Below are 16,389 nucleotides of genomic sequence, written 5' to 3'. Positions count from 1 at the left end.
CCGGGATAAAACCTATCCTCACAAACTTTTGCATTTATAATATTGGTAGGATGTGTGTAGACTGCTCCTTTACAAGCATGGAGAAAAATGTAGACCGTATCAAACTTTTGGAATTTTTTACTTAATTTTGATAACATAATACGTAGGTTAATAATCTCGTATTTAACAGATTTATCAAGATAAGTATATTATAATTCACTATTAATTTGTTATGTCAAAACATATTTATCAAAGATCCCAATTGTTGTGAAATTTCACAAATCTGCATTTTATTAAAATAAACAATTTCTATTGTACCTACCTACTGGTTTTAACCTCGATTATCTTATTTTAATATATGTAGGTAATTATTTGTACTCAATTATATAAGTTTATTCGAAAAATCAGATTCATTAAGATTAATATTACCTATTTGTCATGTAAAAATATGTTTTATCCAAGGTCATTAACGACGAAACTGAGAAATTTCACTAATCTACGTTTTATTAAAATAAACGATTTGTATTAGCGTTTCCTGTCTTCAATACATGGTAATAATAAATAGGAAATAATTAATTTTGAAATTATCAATTGAACTTATCCTTACTATTTCTATATTTGTTTCGAACTTTATAAAATAAGCAATATATTTTTAATGTCATCCATTATCATATTGTTTTTGTTTTCATGCACAATAAAGTGTTAATGTACAATTAAATACCACATATACTTAATAATCACTTTATTTAAAATATAATTTAGGTTTAGTATGGCCAACTACTTCCCGTACTGAGACCATAGATTCCATTTCTGTAACAACAATGAGATTTTAGTGATCACTCTGACTAAGAACATATTTTAAACATATAATTCATTCAATTATCTGTATAAATTAACTTACCCATTTTTGTTTAATATACCATTTCCCATATTTAAGGTGTTTCCACTACATTGGTTGCTAAGGGCTTGATTTAGGTTAGAGCATAATCGACCTTGAAAATGGTTGGTACGGATGCTAGAAGCAAATAAATCATATGCTCGGCTGTGCGCACACTGGTCGTTATTACAGCCAGGTTGGTGTCTTCCGCCATTAGGATAGAAATCTGTATCTCCAATAGCACTCCGTATACCCATAGCGTCGACATTTGTATGAATTACTTCGACATATTGTCCTGCGTTACGGTTTAATGCGTTCGAGTTTGTGTACCATAGAGGGCCTGCTGGATCCAGACCTGAAATGGAACAGATGCCCAAAGTGAAATGTCTTCTTCTTCCTTTGTAGCTTCTAACCAATAGAGTCAACTGAAGTTAAATCTACATATTGAGAATAAGGCTAGTTGCAGAGCTTCACCAACCGTCAGTGCGTACGTCAGTCGCGCTTGTCATATGTATGGAAATTCATAAAACCATAGCTAGACCGATCATACGCACGCGTATAGTCATGCGCATTAGTGTCATAGTCATACAATTGTTGATGCGTATCGTCAGGACGGTACGCACTGACGGTCGGTCAAGCTCTGCAACCAGCCTTACGATCTACATACCTGTCACTCTCCTGGCTCTCCCGCCAACTTGTCTACCAGCAATTCCTACAATATGAGCACCTAAGCTGAAGCCGACGAAATGCACGTTGTTCCAGTTGCCACCGCCTGTGTTCAGCAGCCAATTAACAAAATTGCCCAGATGTTGACCAACACTTGGTACCCCTACTACGGCTGTCACATAGTTCCCTGCTGCTAGCGCGTGCCAATCAACGACTACGACATTGACGTCACTAATTGCTAGAAATGCATCTTTGATTCGTGCGTTTAAGACTGAATTTAAACTGCCTGTCCATCCGTGAACAACTATCTTCAGTGGCACGTTACTGTTGTAGTTGGAATTTCGGACGGAATTGGCGTCACCATTTATGATCGATTGAGGATTATTTGTATTTCTCCTGAAAATTATAATAATTTTTAAGAATAATATTTTAATAACTAATGCAGTATCAAAAAAAGAATTAGTTAAATTTGGATTATAAGGAGAAGAAAAATGGTAATAATGTAATAAAATTAATTGGTAAATGGTACAACCATGTTATGAAGATTCAAAAGTGCTTCTTTCTAGAAGTCCAATTGAATAAATAAATGTTTCAGTTTCTTTGATTCTGAAAACAAACCTTGTATATAACCAATAGGCATTATTTGCTCCATTTCTTGTATTTAACAAATTTTCGTCGACGGGGGCTACTAAATCCACGAGCTGGGATTCTCCGTCGTCGTCGCTAAACCAAACATAGCGATTGCCATCATTTTTTAGTGGCGCAGGAACTGCACTCACAGTTATTACTGAAAATGTATAAATTTAGTAGAGGATTGAGATCATGATTCAAATATTGGAGATATTAGAATAGTTTACTTAACAAAAAAATTGAGCATAGGTAATCCTTTTCAGACGCAGCAGATGAAGTTGCATGGGTCAGCTAGCTAACATAGCGTTTGCTCCCAAAAATAAAATTTTTCAACCTTTTGAAACAAATGTTTGAATTACGTTTCAGTGATATACTTTTTAATAGTTAAGTTGATGACCAGCTTTCTACGTGGATACTATTATTTATTTCTTTGAAAATTTCTAGGCTAAATAGCATAGAGCCTTCCTTGACAGCTAAACAATCCAACACATTAAAAGTTATTCAATTCAAACTCTACAGCTTTAGAATATAGTGTACTGTTTGTGAATTTCTCCACCGCTTGCTCACAGCCTTTGGTATTCTATTTCGAAGTTTCGGTTGTTATTTGTCTTAGAGATAACCTGAACAAAACGTATCGAGAAGCTGTGTAATTTTTTTTGTACATCGGTTAAAAAAAAGTTTTACTAACCTGCCAAACACAATATCAGCAGTCTGATAGCTTCCATTGTTCTAATAGTTTTAGCGAGGATATTAGTAAAATAATTTATTTTATACATAATAATAACTGTTGGATTAAAAGATTAAAATTATCTCAATTTTTTGATGATTAACACGCGTAATATTCGTTTCCCTGTTTCGTGATATTCATGCGTTGGAAGTTATTACAATAAACATGCAATGATATCGTGACTTTGTTTGCGAAACAAACAAAATACTTAATTAACGAAATTTAAAAGTAGCACCTTTTCGTCTTTGATTTAATATTGGGATTTAGTTTCATTGAATGAAGAGTTTATTAAATTAGAAATATTATAATTTCGATAACATCATTCGAAACATCGTCTTTCTGTAAAATATACTTATATACTATATTGCTTAATTTTCTCTCTTGAATATAATGTGCCCAATGGTGTCTTGGTACCAACATTTTAATAGCCTACCCGTTTTTGCTTTACGGCTGTACTAAAGTTCATTAATAAAATAAGAAGTACATATTATTCTCATACAACTTGAAGATTTTTTTATGTTACCTTCGAGAAGAAGAAGTCAGAAGTAATAGTCCTCACAGTAGAGTGGTACTCTATAGGACAAATGGGTTGTGAGGTTATGTTTTCATAGCCATTATGCAATTATTCTAGAAACAAAGCTATGCCAAGTCATATTATCATGATATGTTTAGTTCCTATTTGTTTTGATTAATGCTACGCCTGTCAAGTATATTTAGCAAATAATAAAATGTCCACTTTTTGTACCATTTTTATATGTATAGAACATAGGTACCTATCTAACTTATTTAATATTTCTAATTGTCTCTAGTTATAACTTCATGATTATAAATAATATCATAAAATCACGAATACCTACTAAGATCAAATTATAATTATTAGGTTATTTAATTCTGTATGTTTCGAAAGGGTTGCAGTGAATTATTGTCTCTATATTATGTACTTACATTATATATTTACAAAAAAAAAAATGAAACGAGTTCTTTATACAGGTTGTGCCACTGTTGGTATAGGTACTAAGCTCAAAGGAGGTTATAGTTTTGCATACGCTGAGTATGTAAAAAATACTTATAAAATTCCAGACGTAGTTTTTTTTTCAAATATTCATAAAACTCTATGTGTACACTGTACACCCTAAAGTCTAAACAAGCAACCCGCCCAGCTTTGCTATCAGCACGTGACCTATCGTTTAACTTTTAAGATTATGTTTTCATAGACAAATTTCTCACATTAGCGAAGCGGTATATAATATGTCGGCTGCGCGAAGCTAGAGAAGAAAACATGGATTTTAAGGAAAAATTTAGCAAGAAAATTTTTACAAGTATTTTTTACGTGATCAGTGTATGTAAACTACTATATCCCTTATACCGATAGTGGGACACCTGTATAATAATATACATATTATACATTGAGATAATATTAATATGGAGTCGATACCGCCTACATCACTTATGTTCCACTCAACATACGTCATGTGGCGTAACTGCACTCAGTCGCTTGCTCGCTCTTTGGCGCGAACGTCACGCTCATTTTTTATTTGTTTTAAAGTGAAACGCATCAAATATGCCTACGTGTGTGTTACGATATTGCACAAATAATACAAAGAATACGGAAAAGTGCAAAGGAATAACTTTTCATCAGTAAGTAACTAGATAATAATTTTTAAAACTTAGTTAGAGCAAAATTTTTGGCGGGCGACATTTTGTCATAGATTAAAAATTTAAGATATGACATTGGGCATGAAATAAGTGTTGTTAGTAATATTTGCTGGCGTATATTTTTATAGTATAAAATAATAATTTTACATATTTAGAAAAGCATAGACTGGTTGTTAATTGAAAAAAGGTGAAATCATGAAATATGAAAATCAATTACTCAATCACCAATTTTTTTTTGTTAATTGATTTTAATCAAGTTTTTAATTGATATTGTATAAGCTACTGACTTGAACGTATAATTGAATTATTATTTATTTATCTGCATTAATATTATAAAGAGGAAAACTTTGTTTGTTTGTTTGCTTGTAATTGGCTCATAAACTACTGGACCGATTTTGATGAAAGGAGAATGCCCATTTTTGGTACTGGTTTTTCTCATGCATCAAGACAACAATACTATTAAAAAAAATCTCGGCAATTTAGAGGCCTTCTTACCATCGGAAAATATATTTTGAACAGGGAATGTTTTGTAAAATCTAATAAGACATGTAATTGTTTAGATCCGTTATTATAACATTTAGTGTCCATTACCGGTTACCACGGTAACCAAGCGGTAACTTTTTACATTTACTATGGTAAATAGCTAAATGTATTAATATCGATTATTGTTTTCATTGAATTACAAAAAAAATCAATTAACATAAAATCACTCTATAGGGTATTGTTTATACACTATAGGTTGTTTTAACAAAGATAGTGAAGTAAAATAATATAAATATGTATATATATAAAAAAAAATATTATTATGACATAGCTTGGTAGGTAACCAGTTATTTCTTATTTGTTTCTTTCTTCGAATATGTAGTGAAAAAATGATTCAAACAACAACAACAACAACATGTAAACCGAATAAAAACTCAATTGGCATTTTTTAAGTATATATTTAGGTTTTCTTGAAATCCGTCCCGGAAGATTTCTGGTGCCTACCTACACTAGCCGATGAACAGATAGACTTTGTCTGAAAGCATAAGCTCTACGCATAGATTATATATGTAAATCGAAAAATAACCTTTGGACGATAAAATGTTACCTAAATCACACATAAACCTAACTAAATAGGGGTTATTTAAGTTTTGAGGTTATTTCCCATTTTTCTCAATATCTTGAAAACCCCTGTTTTTATCACACAAAAATCAATTGGTAAAAATCTTTGGAATATCGAAGAACCCTCCAAAACCACTCTGGCATTGACGCAACACTGTACTGTGGTCCATACTTTCATGGGCATTCTCCTTTGGCACAGACAATCTTAAGACCCTGAGAAAGAACATAGGCTACTTTTTATTGCGAAATATTGTGCCACGGGCGAAGCCGGGGCGGACCGCTAGTTCAGAGATAAGTAATTAATATTTTTTCTATTCAAGGTTTCCATGTCTGGGCCGTGAAGAAAGGGAAAAATTATTTTTTTTTTCTAAAAAAGGCTCAATTTGTAAGGAATAAAACTTCCCATAGCCCTGACTGAACCTAAAACACGAAAAAATTAAATTATTCCATATGACGTCACTATTTACATCATCCTATATTATATGCCAGATATTGTTAGCCCCGCGTAGTAAAGTCAGTTTATACCTAAAATAAATATTAAGTAAGTACAAAGAAAATTTCAAGTCAACGTGCATGTAAGGAGTGGCACCCAATAAAATAGACAGAATGAAACAAAGTGTCGCCTCTATAGCGGTGAGTCAGTGACATCGCATAATCTATGACTGTCTAGCCGTCATTCGCGCGCGCCGCGCCGCCGCGCTTGGCGCACAGATTTTGTTCGTGGTGTCTGCTCCATATTAATATTATCTCAATGATATTATATTGTTTGTTCATTGAAATTATTGTCATGTTTGTCTCAATTGATTTGATCTTGTATAGTTACAGATTTTATACGGATATATGGAATTATAAAATAGGTATGAAAAAAATGCAAATATTTCTTCAACAATATATTTAACATAATTATATAACAAACACTCATAGATCTTTAAGTTTTAAATTAGGTATATATTTTGCGATGCCGAGAACATTACTGCCTTGATAAATAACAGTCTCCTTAGAACGGCCAAGAGCTGCCTGTTGATAAACCGTAAAGTCCCACTCTGAAATAAAATTATTTATATTATACACAATATAATACTATCTGCTGTTTTCTATATATTTTTGTTTAGAGGATCGGATATGATATCGCATTATTGAATTTGTATAGACGAGATTAATTGTTTTTGATTACATCAGTTACATTTATTACGATGGGAATTCCATTTTATTAAATATATTTTTTTATTAATTATAAAAAGAGAAACTCACCCGCGCTTGTTCAGGTCACGATTTCCCATGCGAAGATTAGCACCGGTGCATCTGTTGTTCCTCGCTTCATTGAGGTTAGCGCACCGTCTGCCGTTGAAGTGGTTGTATCTAACACTAGCCGCAAACAGTTCGTAGGCGCGGCTGTGAGAGCAAGTACTGATCCAACATCCAGGCTGTGTGTTTCTGCCGCCATTGGGATAGAAGTCCGCGTCAGCGATTGGGTCGAAGATACCGAGCAATCCGCCGTCGGTGTGGATGGTTTCCACATAAACACCGTCACGATTGTTGAGGGCGAGCGAATTACCGCCCCATTGAGGACCAGCAGGATCGAGACCTACAAATTGTTTTTTTAATAATATTTGAAATATAAGTCCTGTAACATTATTTGAACCAGAATTTAGTAAATAATTTACCTGTAACACGGATAGGACGGCCTCCTACAGTACGACCAGCATTACCAACGATGTGAGCTCCCAAACTGAAGCCAATTAAATGGAAGTTGTTCCAGTTTCCTCCAACTGTGTTGATGACAAACTGTAAGAATTGTCCAAGATGCTGTCCTACGCTTGGGACATCACGCACAGAGGTGGTGTAAATACCACTGGCAGCATTTCTCCAGTCAACGACGATAACGTTAACGTCGGCAACATCGAGATAGGCTGATGTAATCATTGGATTGATTGCTGAATTTCCGTTGCTGTTCCATCCGTGAACGACAACTTTGGTTTGTCTGTTACTATTGTAATTAGAGTTACGCACTGAATTGGCATTATTGTGTACTAAGACTTGATGGTTGTTGCGGTTGTTCCTAGAAAAAGTTGGAGAATTAATTTTATATTACATTATGATTGGTGCAAAATGAAACAAATGCCCAGTAGTTTCCGCAAGTTAATCTTATGAAGTACAGAGTTACGTTTTCATTGTTAGTAAACATTTATGAGTTCGAAGGTATATTCAAATAGGTTTGTAAACAAATGCTCGAGTCTCAGAATTTAATTAATGTGAATTTTCGAAACAGAAAACATTTGAGGATGAAAGTTTGATACTTTATTTTTGAACTGCATGTTTAAGTTTTACCTTGTGAATAGCCAGTATGCATTCCGAGCTCCAGCATTTCTGCTCATATCAGGTTCCTCCTCAGCTTGAAGATCTACGAGGTGAGGAACGCCATCACCATCAGGCATCCAGATGTAGCGGCTTTCTCCTTCCACATAGTGGCTATTGTCCCCGGGGATCGTGGGGATAACGCTACACGTACACACTGTAAAATAGTAATTATTAAGTCTTACTATTGCAAAAAAAATAATATTAAAAAGAAACAGGAAATGACCTACATAAAGGAATATTAATTTTAGTAAGTATATGCAGAATAAGACGTGCTTATGTGCAGTTTTTGTTGAAAATAGATATTAAGAAAATTATAATATTATACCGATGAAAATGTTGACCAAGAATGTACATGTTTACTTGTATATGCAGTACTTACAGGTAACGGTAGCAAGTAGGAGAATTATGGACTTCATCACTCTAATGGGCCGAATCAGTGCGACGAAAACTCAATTTACTTCCCTTTTATATTGAACATGTGTTTTTATCTTAATTAATGTTATCGCTTCCTTGACCATTTTGCACATTATAATGTAACTCCAATAATCTCAATAATTAATCTTTTCTGTAATCTAATTTTTATGTTTATATTTTTTTCATAACATGAATTTAAGATATTGGACGAGTATTTTACTTGTTCTTAATCAATGGCTAGCTACTAGTTATTAAACTGTGTCAATGGCCTAAAGTCTAAATTCGACCATAGGCGTAAATAAATGCAGCGCAAACTATCTACCTACTATAAATAAATATTATATTTCTTGATAAAAAAAAAATCGTAACGTTAAATTTAAAATAAAATTTAATCAAGATTAACTTGAAAAAGAAAAGTTTTTTACAAAGATAAATATAAATCTCTACCCCCTTGAATAAATAACAGCTAAGCTGATCAATCATGATAAACAACAACGCAATATTTATTATAGATATTGTGGTTTTGATCGTATGATGTAAATCGATAATTTCTGATATAATATCGTAATTTCATTCAAAGAAGTCTTCAATGAGTTTAAAGCCCAACAAAGTGAGCACGGTCAGCTAGTATTTTAAAATAAATTATTAAAAAAACATTAAACCACCTTCAAACACGCAAGTACTGACTGGTCATTGCGGATTCGCCTTTTATTTGTACCTCGTATTTTAATTGATTATTTTTACGTGATGTATATTTATTGCGTTGTTATTGTTTAGTAAATAAAATTATAATTATTTGAACTGCACGTCTTCTACTCTCGAGAGTAGACTGCACGTCTTCTACTCTCGAGAGTAGAAGACGTGCAGTCTCTCGACAGACCGCGTTGTTGACAAGTTCACAACCTAGAATTGTTGAAATACTCGAAATTTTACGTAGGTTGGTTTACGTAAAAAGTATACAGACAGGTACATGTCCAGGGTTAGGTACTCCTAGGAAAATTTTATACATCAAATTTTTTTTTAATTATGTCGTATTTATTTATCTGTACGATCAATACTTTAGGAATTACAGGGGAGAGTGTGGGGGGGGGGGGGAGGTGGCAAATTCAGCCACGGATCAGATCTTTCTCCTGCCAACAAAAGTATTATAAAAAAAATGTGTGCGTGTACTAATGTACACACGTAAAAAGTGAAACTTCTTTATGACCTTATTTTTCAAAAAATAATTTACTATATGCAACTTTACAGAAATACGTCGAATCACGCATGATAGGGATAAGAAAAAGATGGCGCGTAACGGAAAAATGTTACACAAAATTTTTTTCCAACCCCGATAAAGAAGTTTCACTTCAAAAATGTAACTACTTCCTTTAATAATAATGAGTGTACAAGTACAAGTGGTTAGGTAACGGTGGTCAATTTTCGGCTTAATTTTCTCAGGTCATTTTTGAACACGGATTATGATGTGTAAATTTTCCGTAAAAAAAATTTTTTTTCTATTTATAGTGCGTATATAGTGCATAATAAGTCCTTGCACATGCATGTTGTATTATTTTTGTACGAAATGCCAAAATGGCGTATTGAACCGTATACCTAACAAAATATACTGTAAACCGTTGAGGAGTTTCCTTCCTTACTTGCGATAGTTGCCAACCCATCTACTGTGCGTCTGTGCATCAACAGATAAGCTATAGACCTTCATTAAATTGTAGTGGTTTAATTAACTCTATTTTGTTTTTTAATTCTATTAAATTATCAAAGAGGCATTAATCATACTTGTTTTCTTATCAAGGCATCATTCGACACGTTATAACCTTTACCAATAATAAAGAATCATCAAAATCGGTTAAGACATCACGAAGGATAAGCGAATACATAAATTCAATATATACTTCAGTGTATTAAAATCTAGTCCTACTCTCAACTACATATAAAATGATTCATGTGTTTTACATATGTAATGTTATTATTGTTTTTAATTTTTTGAGAAGTCTATTCTCCTACGGTACTCTTTAACCAAAGAGAAATAAAAAACAAAAAATTTCTTTAAATTTTATTTAACTTACAATAAACAGCCCCAAAAACTTTTTTATTCCTTTATTTCTTTGTGAACATTACCGGTCCAATTGAATATCAAACAGTTTCTTTAGAAGGGCCAGGAACGTCCAGTCGTTAAACCGTATAGACCGGATCTGAAATAGAAATAATAAAATATAGGTTATTCATAAGTTATATTCCAATTTTATGTAGATCTGATAACAAATACCAAAATGATGGCTACTTTCATAAAATTTGGAAAAAATGCAGTTCGTGGTATATATGATATCATAAAATTAGAAAATTAACTCACCCGCGCTTGTTTAGGTCGCGATTTCCCATACGAAGATTAGCACCGGTGCATCTGTTGTTCCTTGCTTCATTGAGGTTAGCGCACCGTCTGCCATTGAAGTTGTTGTACCTAACACTAGCCGCAAAAAGTTCATAGGCGCGGCTGTGAGAGCAAGTACTGACAGCACATCCAGGCTGTGCGTTTCTACCGCCATTAGGATAGAAGTTCGTGTCACCGATTGGGTCGAAGATGCCGAGCAGTCCACCGTCGGTGTGGATACATTCAACATATACACCGTCACGAGTGTTTAGAGCGCGCGAGTTACCGCCCCATTGAGGGCCAGCAGGATCGAGACCTACAAATTGTACATATTTAATTATATTTGAAGGAGAATTCCAGTGACATATTCCAATATTAAGCCAAAAATTTACCTGTGATACGAACAGGACGGCCTCCAACGGTACGTCCAGCATTTCCAACAATATGTGCTCCTAAACTGAAGCCAATTAGATGGAAGTTGTTCCAATTTCCTCCGACTGTGTTAATAACAAACTGTAAGAATTGTCCAAGATTCTGTCCTACGCTTGGAACATCACGCACAGAGGTGGTGTAAATGCCACTTGCTGCATTTCTCCAGTCAACGACGATAACATTAACATCGGCTACATCAAGATATGCCGAAGTAATCAGAGTATTTATTCTTGAATTTCCGTTGCTGTTCCATCCGTGAACTACAACTTTGGTTTGTCTGTTGCTACGGTAATTAGAGTTGCGCACTGAATTAGCGTTATTGTGTACCAGAAGTTGGTGGTTGTTGCGGTTGTTCCTGTAAAAATAAGTTAGAGATTTGTTTGTAACGTCTTATTATCATCGACGTAAAATAAAGTACGCTTATTCAAATGACTAATTTAATGTATAAATAATTGTTATTTACCTAGTAAAAAGCCAATATGCATTCCGAGCTCCAGCATTTCTGCTCATGTCAGGTTCCTCCTCAGCTTGAAGATCTACGAGGTGAGGAACGCCATCACCATCAGGCATCCAGATGTAGCGGCTTTCTCCTTCCACATAGTGGCTATTGTCCCCGGGGATCGTGGGGATAACGCTACACGTACACACTGTAAAATTAAAGATTCGGAAATCCAAAAGCTTTAGGTTTATGATACTGAAATTCAAGGCTAAGCTGGCTGGCTGGCTTCCTGAGAGTTATTATCTAAGTTGACAATAAAATATCGAAGTAATTAGTTGAGTTTTTCATAAAATAGCTCATTTATATCCAGATCAAATACATACCGATAAATGGACGTCCAAATGTATTTTTTTTGCAAAAATCTTTTTTAATGATAAATAAAATAAACAACCTTATAACTAGGTCAGTAACTAGGTAGTCAGGATTTTAAATTGAAATATCCTCTTACTATTGATTCGGGAATCGTCGATTAGTGAATCGTGATTTTTTATTGGGTGACAAAAGAGCACTACCTCTCCGGGGTGTGCAAAAATATTATAAGTGCAGTTGTAACTTTATACATAAAAGGGGAAAACAATTAGAAAAAGAGAAAAAAAATGATATTTTTGGAAGAATTTTATTTCGTTTTGAAAAATACAGAATATCAGCGCCTTTCGCAGCTACAACGCTGATTTTCAGTGGCATACAATTGACATAATTTTTTTGAGGGGCTTAACTGATTTATATAAAATATGATTTCAATCTAATTATATTCTCATTTTGTCCATAGATATTTTCCTCGAGAATGAGTTGGAAAGTATTAATTACTAAACTGTAAAAATAATTAACTGCTTAACTACACAATTTTTAGAATATTGTGAGATGAGCAGAAACATTACGAGGTGGCCAAGTGGAAATTCTAAAGGAGCACATGAAAATCTATAACATAACTTTCTGCGCATGACCGTACGCATAAAAACAAAAAAAATAAACTTGAGAGGTGTCAAGGGACCCGAAACGAACGAAGTTCCTTTCGATTAATTAGTGAAGGAATTGTAATAACGTGGTTATAACATTTTTTTTTTAAGTAATAATAATATTTTTTTATATAATATATTGGAGCGGGACTGGCTCGTGCAGCGATCGGGGTAGGAACGTACAGGGCCGAGGGCGGCTCACGCTTGATTGTCTGGTCGCGCGCTAATTTCAAGTATTTCTTGTTTATTTCAAAACCATCGTATGTTTCAAAATTCTAACTCGGTACACGTATAGGTTGTATATTTTATAGTTAATATACAAAAAGTCGTAACTTTTTGAATATTAAAAGAAATAACAATGAAAACTTTGTATTTTTTTTCTATCGAGAAAATACTATTGAACTTTCTTGTCAAATTCTCATCGCGACAACTTTATTAATATAAAAATTACGAAGGTTTAAAAAGGGTCGTAAAAGTTAGAAAAAAGTGTCGTGACAACTCCCTTTCACAACGCGCGATAAGGAACTTCGTTCCAATAATAATGATAAGAAATACGTATAGTGTTATTCAAATCTATATTTTAATTGTGCAAATTTATAGATAAAATAGCTTAAAAGCAAGTATGTAGAAATACATACTTGCTTTTAAGCCAATATAGTTTAGACGACAAAGATTTTTTCCAAAAAAAATGGTTTTCGTTTACTGGCCTGTCAAGAATTTATATCATGGGGCTCTGAGTATCAATTAATTGGAGTTACGCAATCAAAAATTTACTAAAATGTTCACTACGTTGAAAGGTTCAATCAACATAATATTATTATAATTCAAAGATACTTACAGGTAACGGTAGCAAGTAAGAGAATCGCGGACTTCATCACTATTTTAATGGGCCCAATCTGCGACTAATACTTATTTTCTTTCCTTTTTATATTGCACATATGTTTTTATCATAAGTAATGTTATCATATCCTGGCCCATTTTACTAATAATAATCATCTATCTTTTCTGTTATCTCATTATCATATTTAATTGTCTTTTTTCAATCATCACAAAAATACACATTTGTGTCTAAGATATTTTTGTATTATAATAATTATATGGAGCATGGATATTATAGTTTAGGGATTTGAAATATAATAATATCTACTTACTAGCTTTCCGCCCGCGGCTTCGCCCGCGTAGTCAAAGAAAAACCCGCATAGTTCCCGTTTACATGGGATTTCCGGAATAAAACCTATCCTACATCCCGTTGTAAAAAGTAGCCTATGTCCTTTCTCGGGTATCAAAATGTCTCTTAAGCAAATTTCATGCAAATTGGTTCAGTAGTTAAGGCGTGATTGAGTAACAGACAGACCGACAGAGTTACTTTCGTATTTATAATATAAGTATGTATTTCATTAAATTGTAATAATTCGCACTGTCTTTGCATTTTGTCTTCTGAGCTCTCGAAATGTAGGAAGATTATTTTCATTTACATTGGCCATTTCAAGGCAATTTTTTTTTTTAATTTATTGTAATTTTCAAGTAATTTTATACCACGTGTCGTTATAGACACTCATAAGTCATATGCACTCAAATATTCCTTGGCCGCCTCCTTGGTACTGTGGTTGACGTGTGAGCGGTCCTGGGTTCGATTCCCGGTGGAGACGATTTCTTTGTCTCCAAAAGTGTCTCGGTGTGGCGGGACATAGAAGGCCTTGATCACCGAAAGAAATCGATCAGTAAAACAGATGTATGCATAATGCATCTGCATTTTACCCCACTTTAAGACACAGGACTTCACCAAGTGAAGAGACGCCGTGCGACACTCATTCGAAAATTTACGGATTCCAACCCATTTGCGTATTAACTATTTGCAAATGTATTAAAACTTATAAAAAATCAATAGATAAAGAACGCACTATCGTAACCAAGTAGCTTTATTAAAAAAAGATATAAAGACAGTAGAGTCCCGACAGTATTCTTTTTATTTATCACTAGATTCCGCCCGCGACTCCGTCCGCGCGGAAAAATTAAGAAAAATTATGATTTATTTTTTTTCTACGTATTTTTCTGGGATAAAAAGTATCCTATTTTATGCCCAGGATAATAAGGTATAATTATACCAAGTTTCATCGAAATCGAACCGTTAGTTTTCACGTGATGCCTTCACATACAGACAGACAGACAGACAGACAGACGGACAGACAGACAGACAAAAAAATTTTTAATCACATATTTGGGTTTGGTATCGATCCAGTAACACCCCCTGATATTTATTTTTTCAATATTTTCAATGTACAGAATTGACCCTTCTACAGATTTATTATATGTATGTATAGATGAACAATAAGTAATACCTAACAGGCTTTTCGAAAATTCTTTTGGCTGCTATATTGTAAAAGTGTAATATACTGTTATGTCCGCCGGTCCTTTCTTCCTCCTGAGTCCTGTTAGCACAAACAATAAAAGGAACAAGAGAAAAAGGAAGACGCTGTGTCATGAAATTTTGATGAATTGTTTTTTGGCCATGGTAGGTAAAAGGCAAAGATCGATCGATTTTTTGTATTAATATGTCTTTTTTGTCACTAATGACAAGTTATAAGTGACATAATCATTTCTTTTGTAATTGATGATCTCAAACTATTTTTAGATTAGATAATTTTTTATTACGCTTTTCATCAATCAAATTATCCAATAATCGAATTGTTGTTTTTATTAAAATAAGAATGATAAGGTTCGTAGAATTATAAAGATTTTCTTGGTTGTTTGTTTATTGGTTTTTTTCAAATTGCTCTCAAATCTCCGACCGATCAAGTCCTTCCCGTTTTAAGGAAATTTGAAAAAGAACTGCAAATATTTTCACAAGAAGATTCAAAAAACAGCTAAGTTTAAAGTTATAAATGGCATATCAAATAAAAAATTGGTTGTCTGTAAAGTCGGTTTACTGACGATAGTTGAACGTGACAACGATTGTCCTTCTTTGTCGCTCATTCCGCGCTCTCGCTTGCACTGGAACGCCTCAGAGAGAGGTAACGCCGCATGAGTCATGTTTTTTCGAGCGTGCAGCCGGCTCTATCGAAGTATCGTTGTCGTATGAAGTAATGGGTGCAGTAGTCAAGAGTTACATTTAACATGCTTAAATGTAACTCTACTAAGTACTTACCATAGTTTGTACCCCATTTTAACCCACTTAAACGGACAATTTTTATTCAAATTATGTTCACTTATCAAGGATCGGTACGACAATACAATAATTTATGTATATTGTGGTATAGCACAATAAAAGCGTTTAGGGTTCAGTACCGAAAGGGTAAAACTATTTCGATTTTTTTAAACAATTCTAATTTCCTCAACTATTTTTTAATTTTTTTACAGTAATTGACGTCACAATAAGATAGTAATATCAATAAGGTTATCATAATTAAATGTAGCATGATATAAGAGATAGCAATATTGTCATGGTTAATCGAAGCATTAGCTTGTGAAAAACCAGATTCAGATAAGATCAGACAGCATGACTTGTTAAAATAAACATTTTTTTTCAGCAACGTTTCCAAAAACGAAGGCGGTCCTGAAGGCTGAATTTGTGTATTTGATCGAGAATAAATTAACTAAATTAACATTTATGATATAGAGTTTTCATATATTGTACCTATGACTTTCGCTTTTGGGATTTTTATATAAATAATGGGAGCGTACGATCGAAATTGGATACTTTAACAGTGTAGGCACAGTAGGTTA

At 33.6% G+C, this 16,389-nt stretch overlaps 3 protein-coding genes across 4 annotated transcripts; all 3 read right to left on the bottom strand.

Annotated features, from left to right (window-relative positions):
* Positions 1 to 743: 743 nt before the first annotated feature.
* LOC123692898 (pancreatic triacylglycerol lipase-like) lies at positions 744 to 2,877 on the bottom strand. Its single transcript, XM_045637793.1, has 5 exons — positions 2,841 to 2,877; positions 2,141 to 2,309; positions 1,524 to 1,918; positions 881 to 1,211; positions 744 to 789 (listed from the first exon to the last, which is right to left on the bottom strand). Exons 1-5 carry the CDS (start codon positions 2,875 to 2,877, stop codon positions 744 to 746), a joined length of 978 nt encoding a protein of 325 aa, XP_045493749.1.
* Positions 2,878 to 6,621: 3,744 nt separating this feature from the next.
* On the bottom strand, positions 6,622 to 8,413 carry LOC123691957 (pancreatic lipase-related protein 2-like). The gene is made up of 5 exons (XM_045636555.1): positions 8,377 to 8,413; positions 7,968 to 8,151; positions 7,304 to 7,698; positions 6,891 to 7,224; positions 6,622 to 6,682 (listed from the first exon to the last, which is right to left on the bottom strand). The coding sequence occupies exons 1-5, from the start codon at positions 8,411 to 8,413 to the stop codon at positions 6,637 to 6,639; spliced, it is 996 nt and encodes a 331-aa protein (XP_045492511.1). The 3' UTR covers positions 6,622 to 6,636.
* A 2,130-nt stretch (positions 8,414 to 10,543) lies between these two features.
* On the bottom strand, positions 10,544 to 15,034 carry LOC123692249 (pancreatic lipase-related protein 2-like). Of its 2 annotated transcripts, none has more exons than XM_045636983.1 (5): positions 15,006 to 15,034; positions 11,675 to 11,845; positions 11,172 to 11,566; positions 10,762 to 11,095; positions 10,544 to 10,603 (listed from the first exon to the last, which is right to left on the bottom strand). In XM_045636983.1, exons 2-5 carry the CDS (start codon positions 11,779 to 11,781, stop codon positions 10,558 to 10,560), a joined length of 882 nt encoding a protein of 293 aa, XP_045492939.1. In that variant the 5' UTR covers positions 11,782 to 11,845; positions 15,006 to 15,034; the 3' UTR covers positions 10,544 to 10,557. The 2 variants fall into 2 exon arrangements, with proteins under 2 accessions (XP_045492939.1, XP_045492931.1); XM_045636975.1 differs by lacking the exon at positions 15,006 to 15,034 and adding an exon at positions 13,505 to 13,540 and having other exon boundaries at positions 11,675 to 11,858.
* Between the last annotated feature and the right edge of the window lie 1,355 nt (positions 15,035 to 16,389).

The sequence above is a fragment of the Colias croceus genome, chromosome 1 (genome assembly GCF_905220415.1).
Source record: "Colias croceus chromosome 1, ilColCroc2.1".
Taxonomy (NCBI): domain Eukaryota; kingdom Metazoa; phylum Arthropoda; class Insecta; order Lepidoptera; family Pieridae; genus Colias; species Colias croceus.
The sequence above is the reverse complement of the archived record's forward strand: the minus strand, read 5'-3'. Positions and strand labels throughout refer to the sequence as shown.